General features: G+C 36.4%; 2 protein-coding genes and 1 non-coding gene across 16 annotated transcripts in view; 1 reads left to right on the top strand and 2 right to left on the bottom strand.

Moving 5' to 3' along the window:
* Window positions 1-10,659, bottom strand: part of HYCC2 (hyccin PI4KA lipid kinase complex subunit 2) — a 128,628-nt gene extending 117,969 nt beyond the window's left edge. For 2 of the 13 annotated variants that reach the window (XM_023588902.2, XM_058300390.1), the window contains exon 1: window positions 10,262-10,342. The gene's annotated coding sequence lies outside the window, so the exon portion shown is untranslated. Of the gene's footprint in view, window positions 1-10,074 lie in introns of all 13 variants that reach the window. The other 11 variants (XM_004458915.4, XM_058300395.1, XM_004458914.5 and 8 more) reach the window with 11 other exon arrangements.
* Window positions 10,588-20,951, top strand: NDUFB3 (NADH:ubiquinone oxidoreductase subunit B3). Of its 2 annotated transcripts, none has more exons than XM_004458917.5 (3): window positions 10,588-10,718; window positions 17,039-17,195; window positions 20,656-20,951. In XM_004458917.5, exons 2-3 carry the CDS (start codon window positions 17,056-17,058, stop codon window positions 20,810-20,812), a joined length of 297 nt encoding a protein of 98 aa, XP_004458974.1. In that variant the 5' UTR covers window positions 10,588-10,718; window positions 17,039-17,055; the 3' UTR covers window positions 20,813-20,951. The 2 variants fall into 2 exon arrangements, with proteins under 2 accessions (XP_004458974.1, XP_004458975.1); XM_004458918.5 differs by having other exon boundaries at window positions 10,596-10,718; window positions 17,054-17,195.
* On the bottom strand, window positions 19,723-19,854 carry LOC111764257 (small nucleolar RNA SNORA51). The gene has a single exon (XR_002796910.1). It is a non-coding gene; the product is annotated as a small nucleolar RNA SNORA51 (small nucleolar RNA).
* Window positions 20,952-21,507: the final 556 nt, after the last annotated feature.

Raw genomic sequence — 21,507 nt, 5'->3', positions numbered from 1 at the left:
GTATCATTTCCATAACTGCTAATAATGTGGCTCTTTTTAACTTCCCTTTTCTACCAAGCAGTAACCAACCTTAGCAATGGTTCAATCCCATTCCATAACTCTCAGTCACTTTCAGGTTTCACAACAATCTCGTGCCAGTTCTTAAAGATTCAATTTACTTTTAAAACTTCAATCTCCTATTCAATTCAGTACCTTCTCTTCCTCAACCTAGGATCTACACAAGTCCTCAACCTAGGATCTACATACTCCTGAGAATCTGTGAATAGAATTCATTAACTTGGATAGGAAAAAATATATATCATTCTTTTCACTAATCTTTAAGTAAAATTTGTAATTTCATTTAATTATGAATATAGGCAAAACACAGATTCCCAGTGCTGCTGATAGGAGTTACCATATGAGCCTTAAAAAGCCTACCTGTGATTTTTTTTTAATGAGAAAGAAGTAAATTACTATCTGATTTAATCAATGGTTATTTCTTATCTCCACTTCTAGCCAAAACCAACTCCTAACTGATACAGAAAGAAAGAGACTGAGCAAAAAATCTGTGATCTGAAAGTCCAACAGCTATCTCAGATATGCCTCAATTTAAAACTAATAAAGTAAGATATTTCGTCTGGGGGTAGATGCAAGACTGAAGAAAGAACTATACTCTTTGAAAGCCTAAGACCATTATAATTCATTTGGATGGGTGTTAAAAAACACTTAAGGCAGGGAAGCAGATGTGGCTCAAGTGATCAGGCCTCCACCTACCACATGGAAGGACCCTGGTTTGATCCTTGGGGCCTCCTGGTGAAAAAGAAGAGAATACATGCCTGTACGGCAAGCTACTGCCCATATGGTGAGCCAAGTGCTCCGCACAGTGAGCCAAGTGCCCGTGTAGTGAGCCGAGTGCCCGCATGGTGAGCCGAGTGCCCATGTGAGTGTCCATGTGGCAAGCCAGTACCTGCACAACAAGCCAAGTGCCCATGCAAGTGAGTCAGGCAGCAAAAATGATGATGCAACAAAAGAAAGACGACGAGGAGAGTCAAGGTGAAGTGCAGCAGAGACCAGGAACTGAGGTGGCACAATTGACAGGGAACCTCTGTCTGCATTAGAGGTCCCCAGGATCAAATCCTGGTGACTCCTAGAGAAAAAAGGTTAGAAGACAAAAAGAGAAATAGATACAGAAGATCACACAGCAAATGGACACAGACAGCAAAAACAGCAGGGCAGGGGAAAGGGAGGGGAGGGGAAGAAAAATAAAGTGCATTTCTTTAAAAAAAAATATACTAGTACAGAACACTGATAAGATTTTATAATACATACTGTAATTTCTTGCCAACATTTGGGAATTACATTCTTTAAAAGTAACGTGGCTTACAAAACTGACTGGTAAACCCAAATTATATGAAAACAAGTGGTTAGGAAAATTGAACATTTTTATGGAAAATGTTAAACCAGTTGTTTAAAATCTGTTCAAATAATAAACCTATGACCCTTCTACATATTAACCTTCAAGTTTTCAGGTGAAAAATGCTGCAACACAACAATCAGTTAAAGCTGATTCTTTCACATACTGTGTAGACTACTCTACTTCATAAAGGTTTTGAACCAGTACTTCCTGACTTGCAGTTTAATGTCTTTTGTATTGGTGTTCCTTATTTTTATTTCCTAAGTCTTAGCAAAACTTTTCACAAATCCTTATAGTGATTGTCATTTTTAGGCTGTTTTCCATCCTTACATTAAAAGAATAGAATATAAACTCTGTGGGCTATCCTACAGAACTGCAAAAAAGATCACGTATTCTAATACTATGGAATACAAATATAAAGTTGCACTATCCTTAATGAAAGGTCAGTTGGCAAAATTGGTGAGAGGAAATTACTATATTAGAACTCTTACAAATATATAACATGTATATATGTTACAGGACAGGCTAGGTATATAAGAAAAACAATCCTTTTATGGGGAAGCTAAAGACTAAGAAGTAATAATTTTAACAGACAAAAATGATTTGTACCAAACTTTGTAACAGGAAAATGTAAATGAGTCAGAAAATATTTATAAACAGCAAATGTCCACCTTTGTAAAATGAATTATTTAAGATATTAAACTGTACTACATAATTCACTTGGCTAAATCAGAGATGCCTATTTTTATAAAAGCCTCCAAGATAACACAACCAATCCAAGGTCCACAGAGAAAAGGTGGCATTGGAGTGGGAAAAGTGGACATGGTGGCTGATGGGTATGGGGAATGGCAGGAAGAGATGAGAGGTGGAGGTGCCTTTGGGACTTGGAGTTGCCCTGGATGGTGTTTCAGGGGCAATCACCGGACATTGTAAATCCTCCCAGGGCCCACTGGATGGAATGTGGGAGAGTATGGGCCATGATGTGGACCATTGACCATGGGGTGCAGAGATGCCCAGAGATGTACTTACCAGGTGCAATGGATGTGTCATTATGATGGGAGTGAGGGTTGCTGGGGGGGGAGTGGTGGGGTGGGGGAGGTAGGGTTGAATGGGACCTCATATTTTTTTAATGTAATATTTTTACAAAATCAATAAAAAATATATATATATTACTTAAAAAAAAAAAAGCCTCTGAGATAATATCTAGCTCTGGCCCAAAGTTAACTAAAAAGGCAAAAGATCTTTATCTATAAATGCCTCTGTTTGACTCTTATAAAAAGTGAAATAGAGGAATATAAGCTGGCAAAGAAATGGTCTTCCATTATGTTAATAAAAAAGCAAGATCATAATTTTTTGAAAGCTACAAGTCTACAGACACTGACATCAACTGTGGTAGATTGTTTAATGGTTAAAAATTCCTCCCATTTCTAGATGCATGCCCCTTTGCAAGTGTCTCTGGCACTCCTCTTATTTAAAAATGAGTTCTGGGAAGCGGACTTGGCCCAATGGATAGGGCGTCCGCCTACGTCCTCGGTTCAAACCCCGGGCCTCCTTGACCTACATGGAGCTGGCCCATGTGCAGGGCTGATGCGCACAAGGAGTGCCCTGCCATGCAGGGGTGTCCCCCACATAGGGGAGCCCACGCGCAATGAATGCACCCTGTAAGGAGAGCTGCCCAGTCAAAAGAAAGTTCAGCCTGCCCAGGAATGGCGCCACACACATGGAGAGCTGACGCAGCAAGATGATGAAACAAAAAGAGACACAGATTCCAGGGCCGCTGACAACAACAGGAGCGGACAAAAGAACACGCAGCAAATGAACACAGAGAACAGACAACTAGGGTGGGGGGGGAAGGGGAGAGAGAGAGAGAAAAAAAAAAGAGTTCTATTCTCTACTCCTTTGAATCTAGATTGGCCTTGTGACTTGCATTGACCAACAGAATATGGCAGAAGGGTCATCATATAAGTTCCAAAGCCTAAAAGTCAAAGAGGCTTTGCAGCTTCCACCTTACCTTCTTAGAATGCTACCCTGAGACTGCCATGTAAGGATGCCAGGCTAGCCTAACAGAGAACAGGAGGCCATGCTTGAGAAGAACTCAGGCATCTCAACTGACAGCTAGCACCAACCGCAAACATATGAGTGAGGACATCTTGGGCCTTCCAATTCAGCCAACTCTCCCGGTAAATGCAGCTGTGTGAGAGAGTCAAAGCAAACCAAAAGAGGAACTAGAGAATCTGAAAATAATAATAAATCTTCTACCCTAAGTCATTAGGTTTTGGTGGTTCGTAAGATAGTAAAGCAAATAAATAAGCTTAAACATAACATACTTAAAATAACAAACCAAACTTTTTAAAAAGTTTATGGAAGGTAAGAAAAATTGCTTGAAATTTTTCTGTTTTTATCTTTAATTCATCTATTATAGTATGCTGGAGGTCATGCTGACTCATATGCTTCATTCCATTATAATAAAGAATAGAAATTAATGTGTGAAGGTACAATGGGTGTTTTAGTTTGCCACAAGGCTGAAGATGCAAAGTACCAGAAATGGGTTGGTTTTTATAATGGGAAATTTACTAGGGGTAAAGCTTACAATTCCAAGGCTGTGAAATGTCCAAATAAGGTAACAGCAGAGATGCTTTCTCACTAAGTCAGCTATTGGTGATTCTGGGGTCATGCCACGTGGAGAAAATGGCCAGCGATCTCAAAATCTACCATCTCCCAGAGCTCAGCTGTGGGCAACCAGGCATAAGGCCTTTCACTTACTGGGCCTCTTTTCTCAGTCTTGGCTTGCTTCCCAAGTTCAGCTTTGAGCTGTCAGGCACATGGCTTGTCTCTTCAGCCCTGAGTTACTCCATGGGCCTAACCTCTTGGGGATTTCGTACTTAAGCTTTGGCTACTAGCAACCACTGAGTGCTCTTTTCATATTGCAGGGTCAAAAATGGCAGAGCTCCCTTTTCCTGTGTTGTCTCTCTCCCTGCATCTCCGTTTATAACAGGCCCAGTAAGATAGCAGAAACTAAAGCTGGCTCACACATCACAGATGCAGTCCAATCAAAAGCCCCAAAGCAATCTTATGTAGTAATCTAATTCAAAGCCCCTCAACCAAAATTAATCAAAGGGCCCCACACTCACAGGATTGCATCTGTTCAAGAACATAATCTTTTTCTGGGATTCACAAAATTCAAACTGTCACAATGGGGAACAATTGAAGGATTTTGTTTCTAGGGAGTGTTATGTGATAGGTACTTCAGAAAGACCATTCTAGTTGCATTATACAATGGACTGGAAAGAGGAAAGACTAAGGACAGGATGACCAATAAGGAGACTGTTAAAATGGTCCTGGTGAGAGAAATAAGGGGCCTGAACAATCACTACTGCTAATATTATTAATAATAATGATAGCTAACAATAATTATGATGTGCTAAGTATTATAAGAAATTTATGTGTATTTGTTCATTTAATTTTCACAGCACCTTTTTAAATTTAATTATTTTTGTTTTATAAATAATTACAAAATTCTCAGGAAGTTGGGGAAAAAAAAGTACCAGGAGGTTCCATGTCCTCTTCACCCAGTTTCCCCAAGGATGTCTTCTATAGTATAAAGCTTATTCAGATCTCACCAGTTTTACAAGCACTCATGCATATGCGCATAGTTCTATGCAATTTTATCACAAGTGATTTGTGTAACTAAAATCAAGAAATAGAATAGTTCCTTTACCACAAGGCTCCCTGTCCCTCCTACCTCCATTATAGTCACACCTCCATTATAGCCACTCCTAATCCCTGGCAATAACTAATTGTTCTCCCTCTCTATAATTTTGTTATTTCAAGAATGTTATATAAATGGAATCATATAGTATGTAATCTGGGATTAGCTTTTTTCATTTGGGACCTATCCAAGTTGTTGCATGTATCAATAGCTTGTGCCATTTTATTGCTGCACAGTATTTCTGCAGATGTACCACAGCTTGTTTAACCATTTGCCTATTGAAAGACATCTGCATTGTTTCCAGTTTTTGGCTATTAGGAATAAAGCTATCATGAGCAGTCATATACAGGTTTATGTCTGAAGTTTTTTTTTTGAAGATTATTTTTAATTTCTCTAGAATAAATGCCTCAGAGCACAACTGCTGGGTTGTACAATTCTATTTTTAAAGATAAGGAAACTGAGACTGTAAATGGTGCAAGTGGGAATCTAATTCAGATAGTATGCTTCTAGGCCTTAACTCTTCATTCTACTTCTCTAGTGGTAGTAGAAACTGAGAAGTTAACGAACTTAAAGAAGACTGTCAGTAGAACCTAGCATTGCTCAGATGAAGAGTATATGATTAGTGCCAAAGATGACAACAGGATTCCAGCTTTGGCACATTAGATGATAAAAGAGAAAGTATGAATTAATTTTCAGACATAACTATATTTGAGAGACCTCCAAGTCATCCTCAACTAGCAGACAATTTGATTTACAAAATAGGAACTAGAGACCAAGAGAAAGCTCTGGATTAAAGATACAGATTTGAAAATATTCAAATATAGATACTGAGAAAATAAAATCATAAAGGGATAGGGTAGAGAATGAGAGGAGCTCTGAACAGAGGACCCTGAAGAACAGAACCATTTAAGTCTTACAGTTTATACTCATTTCACTTAATTTTTTTCTCTGCAAACAATTAAAGTAGGTACTTTAGATTTTTACAAGCACCTAAAGTCTACTATTTATTTGTGTCTTACAATCACCTTATAAGGTAGGACAATATAGATTCCCCTCTCCCCTCCCTTTTTCATTTAAAAAGAATGAACTACAAAAGTAACACATGCTGATTTTTAAAAGTCTATATCAATTAAGAATCAAGCACAATCATAAATCAAGAATCCATGACAGGGAAGCAGACTTGGCCCAGTGATTAGGGCATCCGTCTACCACATACACGGGAGGGGTCTGGTTCAAACCCCAGGCCTCCTTGATCCGTGTGGAGCTGGCCATGCGCAGTGCTGATGCGCGCAGGGGTGTCCCCTGCTAGGGGAGCCCCACATGCAAGGAGTGCAGCCCGCAAAGAGAGCCACCCAGCGCGAAAGTAAGTGCAGCCACACACACGGAGAGCTGACACAACAAGATGACGCAACAAAAAGAAACACAGATTCCCATGCCGCTGACAACAACAGAAGCGGACAAAGAAGAACATGCAGCAAATTGATACAGAAACAGACAACTGGGGTGGGGGGAAGGGGAGAAAAATAAATAAAATAAATAAATCTTAAAAAAAAAAGAATCCATGACAAAGGTGATAAACATCATTCTAATGTTTTTTGGAATTCAGCGAATTATAACAAAACAACTATTCTGTAACCCATGCTTTGCCATTCAGTAAGTTGGTGCCATTCACTCTATTTTATGACTCCATTTTTGGCAGGTACATTAAAAACCTAGAAAGTGCTGTAATTCTATATATAACCAAAGTGACACCTCATAATATATTGCATAATTGATTTTTTACTCTTTTCTCCCAAATTAAAGTCTACCCATTTACTTTTTCTTGTACCTTTTCATGATAGCCAGATAAACAGAAAGCCTAGAGTTTATGAAAATGAAGGATGAATTTTTAAATTGGACTTGTGTCAAGGTCAACAGATGAACAATTCTAAGGTTTAATATATATTATTGAGTAAATACCTATACAAAAGATAAAAAATTTACATCTTCATCATATAATTAAAGAACCTTTAATCACAAAAATTACCAATTCTCAGTTTAATTCTAGAAATAGCTTTCAGAGACATTAAGAGAAAAAGATGTGAATAAATATCTGTGAAAATTAGCACAGTTCTAAAGCATGAATGAAATTAGCTTGATTTATGGAAAAGAGCTAAGTGCCAAGTAAAAACTAATCCAAACCAAAACATTCATCACAATTTTTATATCTGGCAACTTAACTCCTGGCTAGAAAATGCGTCCCAACTATGACATAATATTGTAAAAATTTATTGAGCTCTAAATATATTGGTAGATTTGGTAGCACTTTCTCTCAAAGCTAAAACTATTGTTACTGGTCTCTACCACAAGTGCCAGAGCACTGAATTAGATAAATGACTCTAAAGTGGAACCAAATCATCTAGGAAATTTGTTTTTCTTTCAAATATATCACTCCCTACTATTCCCCCACCACTAACATTCTGATAGGAAGTGGAGATGATATAATGAATAAATGGGTATGCCTTTTTTTTTAACTACAAGATAATTTGGACCTATACACTTCTCTCAACCTTCATGGCTAAATTAGATCCAACCCTTTCTTTTAAACGTTGTATCAATAGCAGGCATAAGGAGCAGACCTACAAAGTGAAAGAGCTCAATACAAGGCTCTGCAAGGTGCTATATTTATACCAACTGCAAACCACCTTTAGAGCATTCTGTGCCATCTTCCTCCAAAATCCATTACTTTATAGACAATGACAAATATTCATTTCATCCTGAGAAAAGCACATAGTCTACTAGCCAGATAAAAATGTAAAAAGAAGTAATTTTGGACATTAAAAAAAAAACCCACAATGAAAGACAAAAATTCCTCTGTTTTGACATTAAAGCAACAATAACAAAGTACTATTTTGACATTAAAGCAACAATAACAAAGTACTATTTTGTACAGCTAGCAATTTGTTTGGAGACTTTTTGCACATATTTTATCACTTTAGCTTTTCATATGTAGCACTGGTTTTTCGATAACAAAGTTCAGTCAAGCTGAAAATCTTAATCTTCCTAGAACTTAATAAACTGCCATATCAAGCCAGAACTGTGTATTAAAAACAAACAGGAAGCCAATGTGGCTCAGTGGTTGAGCGCTGGCTTTCCACATATAAGGTGCCGGGGTTCAATCCCCAGCCCTGGTATCTCAAAAACAAACAAACAACCAAAAAAACCCCACCTAAATCCACATTATATGTCAAGATGGTTTATGGGTTGTATTTAAAACAAACTTTCAAGGTCCATTTTGGAGGAAATTATTATACCTCCTTATAGGCAATGTTTTGCATTTCTTATAAACAGCTCTGATACTGGTATGTGTCAGAAGAGAAGACTTCTAGTTTATATAAATACTCAGCCAATTGTTTTATATGCTAACTTGGACTAGCATTTCCTAAATTACTTGGTAATTTCCTACTCACATTCAATTTCATTGCATTCTACAATGACACCTACTGGCCATTCAAAATCAGCCATTAGTTCTCTAAGAGGGCTCTAGTAGGTTGGTTACATAATAGGAAGAAACACATACATAAACACACACACACATACATACCACACTACATAAAAGCAGAGATTTGTGCACAGGTACTTAACACACTACAAAATAGAATCAGAAGTATTCTTTGTAACTGAGACAGCATTATTCTTGTGAAAAGACAGAAGACAAAGACTGAACATCAAGTATCAATTAAAATTTTTATCTAAAGCATTGATAAACATCTCAGTACTCTAAACATTTCAGAACAAACACTAATGATCCACCTCTCTTTCTCAAATGATTTTTTGGGGAAAAAAATGAGTATTTGATTTAGGTTCTGGGATACACTAATATAAACAAAAAAAATTCACATCTTAGAAAGCTGTTCTGACATGTAATATTAAAGTAAGTTAGGGAACACAATACACTTGCTAATATTCCATTAATCCTTATCTAAGTTAAAGGCAACATTTACAACAGCTTACATTTTAGCAATTTCTGATGCTGCTTTTAAAACTGTTTCCCAGCATGCTATAAAATTTTTATGTAGTTTGCCTTTCATAACACATAATGAACGGAATTCCTATTTTTAGTCCACAATCCCTTGCAGTCAATTATAAAAAACCTAACAAGAAAATGTATGTTTTTAAACACATTTTACCTCAATTTGTTAAACCTAACAAACAATTCATAGCTTCTCAGACTTACACAGCAAATTACTCTTTTTTTTGTTGAATTTTCCCATTTCAGACCAACCTTATTTTCACAGTCTCTAACATCCACGATATCTGGTAGGGGTGGGTGTGGGGGGAAATCTACCAACTAATTTTCTAGTTATTTTCCAACTTACACTAACCACTACTATAGATTTTTTGTGGCTTTCCACTTTCCTGAAGATAAAAAAAAAATTTGTATTTGTTATCAGCTTTGACCCTCAAAATAAACAAACGTGAGCCTGGCTACGTCCATCTCCAACTAACATCGTGTCTCTCAACCCAAATCCATATTTGGGATAAGCAGTTCGTGACTATTCTATCTTTAATCTATCACCCTTAACCTACAGAGCCTGCCCGGGTAGGAAGCACTCAGGCCAACGAAGAAAGTGTTCTGACACATCAATGGGTTGCAAGACCTCCTCTATAAGGAGCAACAAACAACCTACTTGTTTGGGTAAGGATTACATAATGTATGGCAATAAGGAGTTTCAGGCAATATCTTTCTTGTCCACTCCTTCTCCCCATCCCAGGAAATTGCTGTAAGATGTAGTCCTCAGGATTTCTCTCAGGTGCCTGCAATGCCGCGTCCTTTTCTCGCCTGGGACTTCACGCAAGGAATTGCTCCCGCCTTCACGACACCCTCTTGCTCCTGACTCTCTCTCCTCTCCCTACCGGCGCCACCGCAGTTCCCCACGCCCTAGGCCCCCGCGTCGCACCACGGGACTCAGCCTTCACCCGCTTCAGTTACCTCCTCCTCACGACCCTCGCAAGCAGCTACCTGGTCTACGAGAGGTTCCGGAATGACCAACGCACCAGCGACCGCCTTCCCAGGCTCCCCTCGGCAGCTCCCTTCTCTAGTTCGTGCAGTCGGAGAAGATGAAAATCCCTCCTGATCTTAGCACTTTGCTTCCCCCAAAGACAGCACCGCCGCCTACCTGTCACCCCGCTGTCTCCAGCTTCCAACCGCCACCGCCTCCCGCAGCAGCCTGCCAACTGCAGCACAACAACCAGCCCTCCCACTGGATGAGTCCACGCTCTTAACAGCCTCACTTACTGGCTGCAGTGAGTCCACGGCCCTCCTCTCTGTGCACTGTCTAAGGATTCCGGTGTCTCGGCAAGGAAAACATGTCCAATTTTCTGCCTTTCTCCCCTCCACAGTTTCTCTTACATCAGTCAGACTACGGATGCACAGATGTGGGGAAGAAACGTCGACTTCCAGCCTCCTTTACGTCATCTCCACCTGGTCCAGGAATCTGCGACCCAGTTTCGGAACGTTAAACGCTTTCTCTGCTTTCCTGCCGTTAAATGAGCGGCGGCGACAACTTCCGTTTCCGGCTGGTCCCTGCTTGGAGGGTTGAATTTGACAGTCCTGAGAGGTCAGATTGTCGTCAGGTAAATTAGGGAGTTGGTGGGATACCTGTGGGTTGGGAATAAGAGTGAGACTCTGTTCTGGGGGTTGTAGAAAGGAAATAATTGGAGAAGGATGATTAGAGGGCCACTTCAAGAAAGAAGGAGATCGAAGAAGTAGTACTGTGAATCCCTAGTTTAGGGGGTAGGAAAGAGTGATTGGAGAACGATGCAGTGAGAATTACAGTGGATGTTAAATACTTTTCCCTCCTCTTCCACCCACGACACCCTCGGTTTGCCTTTGAATGGAATAAAGGCAGAAGAACCCGTCCAAATCCGAAACTTTGTAAAATAGGATTAATTGCAATGCCTGCCTCACAAACTTGAATGGTTTTAAGTAAGATTGTTCTGGTGTAAATGTTCATGATACAATATTAGGTTTTAAAGAATAAACACCAGTTTTAAAGTAATAGCTCTTTTTAAATTGTTTATAAGTAACGTCAGGATGTAGAAGGGAACACTGAAAAAGTACGTCAGTTTGTTTTTCTTTTCTTTTTTTTTTTTTTTTTGTAGTTTTCGCAATTCTAAAAATGAGGGGAAGTTGGGATATATACTTAAAGTCTTCGGTAACCTATAATTATATGTAGTGGAAGTGACATTATCCTCTTCCTTTTTTGGAAAAGTATGCCAACTCTTTTCCTGTACTAAGGCCAGCGCTCTTTAGTGGAGATTGATCTCCATCAAACTTGTAGGTTCACTGCAGATATAGATAGAAAGCTTTAAAAAATTTTCATGTATCCATGCTCTTTCTATGCTGAGCTAATTTCATTACTATTCTTATTTGAGCAGCTCTGAAATTGATAACAGCCTTTTGTTGAGTCCACAGCACAATTAAAGCCACTTTTTCTGGTTTTTAATGAAAAGTATACTACTTACAGAAAAGTGTATAAAACATGTACATTTTTTAAAATTACAATTAAGTGCACACTCATGTAACCATTTCTCATGTTAGGAAATCATTGTCAGGTATTTTTAACTGGGATGATAGCACTTCAAGGGGGTGAAAATTGCTTCTTGGGGAAGAGAGGTGAAAAAACTTATTTGTGGCCCTCCAAAGAACATAAACAGATACACAGTGTATCTGTGGTGTTAAAATTTCATGTGGGATGGTGATTGGGAAAAATGTCTAAAATGACTGGCAGGGAGAGGGCAGTAATTTTTAAAAGGGTAAGTAACACTGCCTTAGAATCATGCTATATGAGTTTCTCTGATTCCCTCTTCTCTAAGAGGTAACCATTGTCTTACCTTGTGATAAACATTACTTTGTTTTACTTTAGTTTTTCTACCTATGATGCCTGAAAAATGAATGGGCTTTTTCAGTTTACGTAAATGGTATCATAGTGTTTCAGTTGTTTTGTTTTTTTGTTTTTGCTGACTCACCCCTTGTTCATTATTATATTTGTGAGGTTTATTCATACTTTTGCATGTAGTATTTTGGCTGTTTTTTTTTTTTTTTGACTAATATCCACAGTGTGTCTATATTGTAGTTAATCCATTCTATTGCTGTTGAACATTTGTGTTGTTTACAATTTGTGACTACTATAAACAATGTTGCTATAACTAGTTTTATGAAACATACCTCCTTATACATGCAAGAGTTTCTCTAGGGCAGCACCCTCTAATAAAAATAATAAGGTACTCTACAGAAAAAAAATAGACAAGCTGCATATATAATTTAAAATTTTCTAGTAACCACATTAAAAAAGCAAAAAAAATCATGTAAAATTAATTTTAATATTTTATTTAACCCAATATATTGAAAATCATTGACATTTTTTTCATACTCTGTGATACTGATGTTTCAATTCTGATGCCAGATTTTCAAAATATAAACATTCCTCTTAATCTGTGATTAAATTTCATAAAATATAATCAAATTGTCCCAGGCAGTAAATTCATATAACCAAATTGTCCCAGACACTTTAAAATTTTCCAATTACTGATCTGAAAATAAGTTTTTAAATTTAAATTAAATAAAAATTTTAAATTCCCAATTCCCTATTTGTGTTAGCCACATTTCAAGTGCTATCATATTTGACAGTGCACATTTAGAGGATATATACCAAAGAATGGAATTGTTGGGCTTTTAGGTATTCAAATGTTCAGCTTTCCTAGGTCATGCCAAACAGTTTTTCATAATGGTTGAGACAAGTCATGTTCTGACCACCTACATGAGAAAGTAGAAGGCACATCATAATGTATTTTCCCCAGTTCTCACAATCTTGCAAGGTAGGTCTTATCCTCATGTTATTTGAAGACACTGAAGCTGTGAGAGGTTAAATGACTTGCCCAGTATTTTATAACTATTAATGATGCATCAAGGATTTGATGCCAGATCTGTACAAAGTATGCACTTAAGTAGGAGAATTCCAAACTTTTTTTCCCAAATGATCATGTATCATTGTCTGCTTTATAGTTATCCTGAAATAGAAATCGTTTTATTTATTTTTTCTTATGTCTCTCCCCTTCCCCGCCCCCAGTTGTCTGCTCTCTGTGTCCATTCACTTTGTGTCCTTCTGTGACCTCTTCTGTCCTTATCAGCGGCACCAGGAATCCGTGTCTCTTTTTGTTGCATCATCTTGCTGCATCAGCTCTCTATGTGTGCAGTGCCATTCTTGGGCAGGCTGCACTATCTTTCGCGCTGGGCGGCTCTCCTTACGGGGCACACTCCTTGCACATGGGGCTCCCCTATGCGGGGGACAGCCCTGCGTGGCACCGCACTCCTTGCACGCATCAGCACTGCGCATGGGCCAGCTCCACACAGATCAAGGAGGCCCGGGGTTTGAACCGATGACCTCCCATGTGGTAGGCGGACGCCCTATCCATTGGGCCAAGTCCACTTCCCTAAGAAGTAGTTTTAAAAAAGAAAATGAAAGGTTCTCTAGAAATATTGTTGTCCAACTTTTGTTTTTTTTAAAAGGTCATTTAAATATATCTAGTAAACACTTAAAAGGAATTCTTTCTGAAATATTTTATTTAGGTAGAAGAGAAAACACATTGCATTTATTGAAGGAAATTTGTGAAGGAGAAATAAGTGTGTATGTTCAATTTGTGAAGGAGAAATAAGTGTATATGTTCAAGTTTTCTTTGAAAGATTTATCTTTGAAATTAGTAATATTTTGAGCATAGTAATATTGTAACTTTGAAACAGCCTTTATATACCATGGTAGTTCTGAAAACAAATACTTTATCAAATTATTTAACCATTTGTTTTATACTGTCTTCCAAGTTCACTGATACTGAGAGTTCATGTTCTAGAGTTGACATTTGCCGAAATAACATTTTACCTTTTAATTTCTATAGACATGTTTACAATGAAATATCTTTTTTTAAAAAATTAAATGTACTGTGTAGAAGTGAAGGCATTATCATCCCAATTAAACACTTCTAAAGGTCTTTATTTTGTTATAACATTAGGTCTCAATAGTCTTTCTGTAATCTGAAACCATAATTTTTTCCTTGTTATTGAATCCCCTAAATAATAATGAAATAATGGATTAGTATTTCATTCAAAGTTTTGAGTTGTTTTTGTTTTAGCTTATGTTTGGTGAATATTGGTATTCATTCTGTTTGTTGTTTTTTTTTTTTACATTTTATTTTTTTTAATAATTTAAACTTAAAGGACAGATGTAAAAATAATATAAAACCCATGCAAAAAAAACTCCAGCATAACCCCCACTCAGATACCCAGATCCACCAACTTTTAGCATTTTGCCAAATTTGCTCTATTATTCTATCTACCCAACTATTTCTTAAACATTTGAGAGTAGATGTATACATTGTGCTCCTGAACACTTAATACTTCCATGTATATTTCCTAAGAACAGGCATATTCACTTATGTAATCATCTTAACCACAGTTAACAAGTTCATGAAATTTAAAATTGATATAAAGTTTATAACCTACATTCCAATTTTTTCATATGTTACCATAATGTCCTTTTAGGTATTTTTCCTCCATTATTAAATCCAATTCAGGATCATGTATTGCATATAATCCAGTTCAGGATCATGTATTGCATTTAATTATTTAATTTTCATTGCCTCTTTAATCTCTCCATTTTTTTAAAATTGTGGAAACATATTCATCATAAAATTTCCCTCTTAACCACTCCCAATCATGTAATTCAGTGAGATTAATCATATTCACAATGTTATACTATCCTCACCACCATCCATTACCAGTACTTTACCATCACCTTTTTCATTCTCTTTTTTTTTAATTCACCCCCCTCCAATGACTCCCTTGTTTGTTTGTTAGTTATTTTAGCTTGTTGTTTGCTCATTGTTTGCTAGTTGTCTGTCTGGTTTGCCTTTAGGAGACACCAGGAACCGAACCTTAGACTTCCCATGTGGGAGGCTGATGTTCAACTGCTTGACCCACATCAGCTCCCTGCTCATTTGTTTTTTGCTCATTGTCTGCTCATTGTCTTGCTCATTGTTTTTGCTTGATATCTGCTCATTGTTTTGTCTGTCTTCTTTAAGAAGGACTGGGAACTGCACGTGGGACCTCCCATGTGGGAAGCAGGCACCCAACTACTTGAGCCACATCAGCCCCCTTCATTCTCTTTTAAATGGAAAAAATCATCAACATAATATTTTGTGATATCTTAATATGTTTACAAGTACTGTAAATTTTAAGTGTTGGTTAATTTGTCAAAATTGATGTGTACAATTTTTCATCATATTTAGTGAAACAAGCATTTGGAAGCATTTATATAATACATTTGATAGTATACACTATCTAATAATTACCTCTGCCTTTAAAATACAGTGTAAGAAATTCTGTCTTACTATTGGGCTTGTTCGTAGTTATAAATACAAGATAGTGGGAATAATTATTTGGTTTGGTTTTATATCTGGAGAACACTGGTTATAGAATTGCTACTACTATCCTTACACAAGTTACAGTATAGCATTATTAATTAATCCCTGCCTTAATTTGAAATTCATTGAACTTTAAATGGAGTCTAAACTGAAGTTTATTTATACATTTTCTTTAAAAGTGAAACTACTGTATTACTTCTATTACCTATATATATTACTATATTACCTATATTTCAAAAAAATTGTACCCAGTTATTATATTTTTTTATTTCATCAGTAAAAAAATTGTGGGAATTTGTTTTCTCTTATTAAATAGATATATACATAAACAGTATCTCAATATTCTACCTTGGCCCACAAAGGCTAAAATATTTGCAAATATTGTGATCCTGGTTCTTTAAAGGAACATTCATGAGATCATAGGTATTGAAAAGCAATACTGGGAAGCGGATTAGGCCCAGTGAATAGGGCGTCTTCCTACCACATGGGAGGTCCAAGGTTCAAACCCAGGGCCTCCTAACCGGTGTGATGAGCTGGCCCACGCGCAGTACTGATGTGCACAAGGACTGCCCTGCCACGCGGGGGTGTCCCCCATGTAGGAGAGCCCCCCACACAAGGAGTGCGCCCTGTAAGAAGAGCTGCCCAACGTGGAAAAAATGTAGCCTGCCCAGGGTGGCACCACACACACGGAGAGCTGACACAGTAAGATGACACAATAAAAAGAGACACAGATTCCCAGCGCCGCTGACAAGAATACAGGCAGACACAGAAGAACACACAGTGAATGGACACAGAGAGTAGACAGCTGAGGGCGGTGGGGGGGGAGGCAGGGCAAGGAAGGGGAGAGAAATAAATGAAAAATAAATCTTAAAAAAAAAAAAAAGAAAAGCAATACTGCATTTTAAAAGAACCATCTGAAGAAAACAGGTGAGAAAACAATGTCTACATTCTTGTTATGCATATATGTACATTATGAAAGGACTAAAAAGAGGGAAACAGTATTGTTTAGAAGTTAGGAGCAGAGGCTCTGAAATGAAACTTAAAAATTCAAATCCCAATTCTACCATTTGTTTCCTTCAAAAAGTTACTTAACCTCTTGGATCCTCATTTTCTTAATCTGTAGAACGGGAATAATAATAGTAATTTAAGTCAAAAGGGTTGTTTTAGGAATAACAGTTTATACCTGTAGAGGACTTAGCATAGTACACCTGGCACATAGCGCTGTATAACTGTTTGCTAAAGAGAGCAACCAGTAATAAATGGTTATCTCTGGGTGATGGGATAATTGATGACTTCTGTTTTTATTTTATATATGTGCATATGCTGTGAACTTATACTACTTATATAATCAGACACTTTTATAAAATCCCTTTAGCAAATATTAACCTTAAATGTTTTGCCCTAAAACGAACAGTAAACTCAGGTACTTGATATAGCTAATCTGCTTATCTTTCTCATAGATAATTCTTTTCTTACAGATTATTTTCTTACAGGCATGGCCCCTGGTCATGGACATGAACATGGTCATAATAAAATGGAACTTCCAGATTATAAACAATGGAAGATAGAAGGAACACCATTAGAAGCTATCCAGGAGAAGCTGGCTACACGAGGGCTAAGGGATCCATGGGGCCGGTAAGAGGAATTGAATGATTTATTTTCGAGAATCAATATTTTCCTTTCCAGTGTATTCTCTTTTAAAGAATCATAAAAAATGTGGGGTTTTTTGGTTCAAGTTTCAAATTCAGCTTTATTGAAGTATCATTTACATACAGTAAAACTCACCCATTTTAAATATTCAATTCCATGAGTTTTGACAAACATGTACAATTGTGTAACCACCACCACAGTCATGATGGAGAATATCTCTGTCATCCCCGGTATTTCCTCATTCCTTTAATACCTTCAGCTCCTGGCAACCATTGATCTACATTCTGTATAGTTTTGCCTTTTCTAGAATTTTATACAATTGGAATCATGTTATATGTATAGTCTTTTGTTCTTACCTCTTTCACATAACCTAATGATTTTGTGATTTATCCATATTGTTGCTTGTATCTGTAGTTCCTTCCTTTTTATTGCTGATTAGTAATATATTGTAGTCAATTTGTTAACCATTATACCAGTTGATGTTCATTTTTGGGTTGTTTCCAGTTTGGGGCTAATATGATTAAAATTGCTATGACTATTTGAGTATAAGTCTTTGTGTGAACATTTTTAAAATTTCTCTTGGATAAATACCTAAGAGTGGGTTTTCCAGGTTAAATGTTAAGTGTATGTTTAATTTTATAAAAAATTGCCAAACTGTTTTCCAAAGCGAATGTGCCATTTTGCATTTCCTCCAGCAATGTATGATGATTTCAGTTACTCAATGTCCCCATCAACCCTTGGAATTATCATTCTTTTAATTTTAAACATTTCTGTTGAATTGGTAGTAGTACTTTCTTGTGGTTTTAATTTTATATTTCTCTAAAAACTGATGATCATGAGACTCTGTATTTATTTGCCTTTCATATATCTTCTTTGGTGAAATTTCTATTCATATCCTTTGCCCATTTTATCAGGCTATTTGTCTTATTATTGAGTTGTAAGAGTTCTTTATAGATTTTGAATAAAAGTTCTGTACCAGATATAAGCTTTGCAAATGTTTTTTTCTACACTGTGGCTTGTCTTTTTATTTTCTGAATGTTTTTAAAGGGCAAAGTTTTAAATTTTGATGAATTCCCAACTTAGTAATTTTTTTTTATTTTATGGTATGTGTTTTTATATCTTATCTAAGATTTTCTTCTATGCTTTCTTTTAGAAGCTTTATAGTTTTCTTTCTTACATTTAGGTATATGATCCATTTTGAATTCATTTTTGTGTCGCGTGAGGCAAGAACAGAGGTTAATATTTTTACAAATGGATATTCAGTTGTTCTAGTTCCATTTATTAAAAGACCATCTTTCTCCCCTTGAATTAACCTTGATAGTTTTGTCAATTTCAGTTGACTGCATAAATTGCTTCCCAGACTTTTGGCTAAGATCAAGTGTAGCAATTGTCCATATGAATGTGGCCTCTTTATGGACTCTATTCTCTTACCTTTATCAGTATGCCTACCTTTATGCCAATACCACAGTATCTTCAAATCAGGTAGTTTAGGACCTCCAACTTTGTTTTTAAATTATTATGGTAGGTCCTTTACATTGCCATATAAGTTTTATTCTAAGAGTTTGTCAATTTCAACAAAAAGCCTGCTTGCATTTTAATTGGGTTGCATTGAATTTATAAGCTCAATTTGTGCATAATGGATGTCTTAGTCTTTCAGTCCATGAGCAATTTAGGTCCTCTTTAATTTCTCTCAGCAGTGTTGCTTTACATACAAGTCTTACACATATGTTGTTTGATTCATCCTGACGTAGTTCATATTTTTGATGCTATTGTAAATGGTATTTTTCTTTAAATTAATTTCCAATTATTCATCGCTAATATCTAGAAAAAGACAATTGATTTTTTTGTATGTTGACTTTGTATCTTGTTACCTTCCTTAAATTCACTTTAGTTCTAATTTTTAAAAAATTAATTCCTTAGGATTTTCTATATAGACAATTTTGTCTGCAAATAAAGACTTTTACTTCTTCCTTTTCAATCTCTAAATTTTTTATTTCTTTGTCCTTGCCTTGTTGCAGTGGCTAAAACATACATACAATACAGTTTTGAATGACAGTGGTGAAGCAGGCATCATTGCCTTGTTCCTAATTCAGGGAGAACATTCAATCTTTCATCACTGAGTATGATGTTTGTCATAGGGTTCTCATAGATGCTTTTAATCAAGTTGAGGATTTTCCCTTCTATTCCTGGAGTACTGAGTTAGGTTTTTTTAATCATTAATGGGTGTTGAATTTTGTCAAATGTTTTTTCTTTATTGAGACTCACATAGTATTTCTTTTTTAGTCTTTTAACATTGTAAATTACTTTTATTGATTTTCAAATATTAAACCAAACTTGCATTCCTGAGGTGATCCCCTACTTCATGATGTGTTATCCTTTTCATATATTGCTAAACTTAATTTTCTAAAATTTTATTAAGACTATTAGTTTATGTATTTATAAGAGATTTCTCTGTAGTTTTCTTCTGATGTCTTTAAGTGGTTTTGGTATCTACATTAGTTGTTTTTTTTTTCCATATTCCCCCTTTCGCAATTCAGACCAGGCACAAGGCCTGGGCTGAGGTGTATATGGGGTGAGCTCGCTCTGCCTCCTCTTTCTGTATGGTCAGTGCAAGAACACAGCCTGTGGTAAGCACCAGGAGGCCTACATTAGATTTTAATTAGCTCTGATATTATCTAGTAAGTCATATTTTTAGAGTTAAATGTTTTTTTCCCCTTCATAACGTGATTTTTTCACTAACTTTTCCTGATCTATGGGAGAAGACATTTTTTCTCTGGACTTTTTTGACTTCTGTTTTCTTCTCTGTTCAAAGTACTCAGAAGAATGATTGCCAGACCAGGAAATTAAGTTCCCTAAGTTCAGGCTGCTGTGACAGGGAAAAGCTATAATCCTCTTGAATAATAACAATAATAATTTCATGTCACACACTCTCTGTACCAAAATATCATATGTTATTACCCATGCTGTTTAATCTTTATAACAGTACTATAAGATAGATATTCTCATGAGCAGACCAGGAAGCAGGTCATAGGATGTTAAGAAACTTGCCTAGCCTAAAAGTTTATGAATCTAGTGTAAGTGGCATAGGAAATATTAATACCCAAGTTTGTCTAACTTACTCTTCCATGATACCTTAATGACTAAAGGGCAGCACCACCCAGCTGACTTTGATGGATAAGCTGAAATGAGTCTATTATTTGTGAATACTGTAAAATCCTGAGTAATATAACTGAAATATGAAACCATCAATTTTTTTTTCTTCTGTTTTATATGTGAAGCATGGGCATGTATATCTGTTTATCCAAGGCCAAGGAAAAAATCCTTTTGTGGTCCACCTAGATTATCTTACATAAGGTTGCACTTAAATCTGTTATAAAGATGGCATTTAAACATTTTACCCCATGTACAGAAGTATGTGATTATATTTTCCCTTTTTTTTCTTTAGCAATGAAGCATGGAGATACATGGGAGGCTTTGCAAACAATGTTTCCTTCATTGGTGCATTATTGAAAGGATTCAAATGGGGATTTGCTGCATTTGTGGTAGCTGTAGGGGCCGAATATATCCTGGAGTCCTCGAGTAAAGATGAGAAGCATCACTGAAGATAGCACCTGGAAATATCTAAGTGGCTTCTTAATTTAATAATAAGACATCTTCACTGTAACCTACTTGTCTGTGTATCCCTTAAACAATACCTATAAGATAATAACTGTAAACAATAAAGTAAGAAAACATATGCCATTCTGTTTTTGTCATTCTTTAACAAAAAAGTGTCTCAATCCAAATCAGACAAGTTTGAAATTCTTGGGATATTGGGTACCAATAGCAATGAATTCTGCATATAGCAGATAGCCATATATATTTGATTGAAAATGGTTATGTTTTAACAGATTTTTAGAAGGCCTTACTTTTACTATCCTTTGTTGGAAGTGTAGAGGGACTTAGATTATATTATAAAATACTTGCTGTCCAGTTGACATATCCATTTATTTTGTTCATTTTTCTTTATAATGTTATGTTGTACTCTTGCAGTAGTCCTTCACAGATCTCATGTCATTACATGTTTTTCTTCTATTATTTCTGATGATAAACTAGACATTCTCTCCCATCATTGAATTTTGTTAAAATTTAATTAGTTTTCTAATTGAATTTGAGATTTAAAACCCAGCTTCTTAGGAAGCTGATTTGGCTCAGTGGTTGAGCACTGGCTCCCCACATACAGGGTCCTGGGTTCAATCCCAGGCCCATGTATCATTAAAAACCAAAAACAAACTCAACTTCTTGAGGAGTAGAGAAA

This window comes from Dasypus novemcinctus, chromosome 7 (genome assembly GCF_030445035.2).
Source record: "Dasypus novemcinctus isolate mDasNov1 chromosome 7, mDasNov1.1.hap2, whole genome shotgun sequence".
NCBI lineage: Eukaryota > Metazoa > Chordata > Mammalia > Cingulata > Dasypodidae > Dasypus > Dasypus novemcinctus.
This window is presented reverse-complemented; position numbering and strand designations above follow the sequence as displayed.

Excerpts from the sequence above, each read along its gene's own strand:
- NDUFB3 (XM_004458917.5), top strand. The coding sequence starts at position 17,056 with ATGGCCCCTGGTCATGGACATGAACATGGTCATAATAAAATGGAACTT. Across the intron at positions 17,196-20,655 it reads CTAAGGGATCCATGGGGCCG|CAATGAAGCATGGAGATACA; the intron begins GTAAGAGGAATT and ends TTTTTTCTTTAG.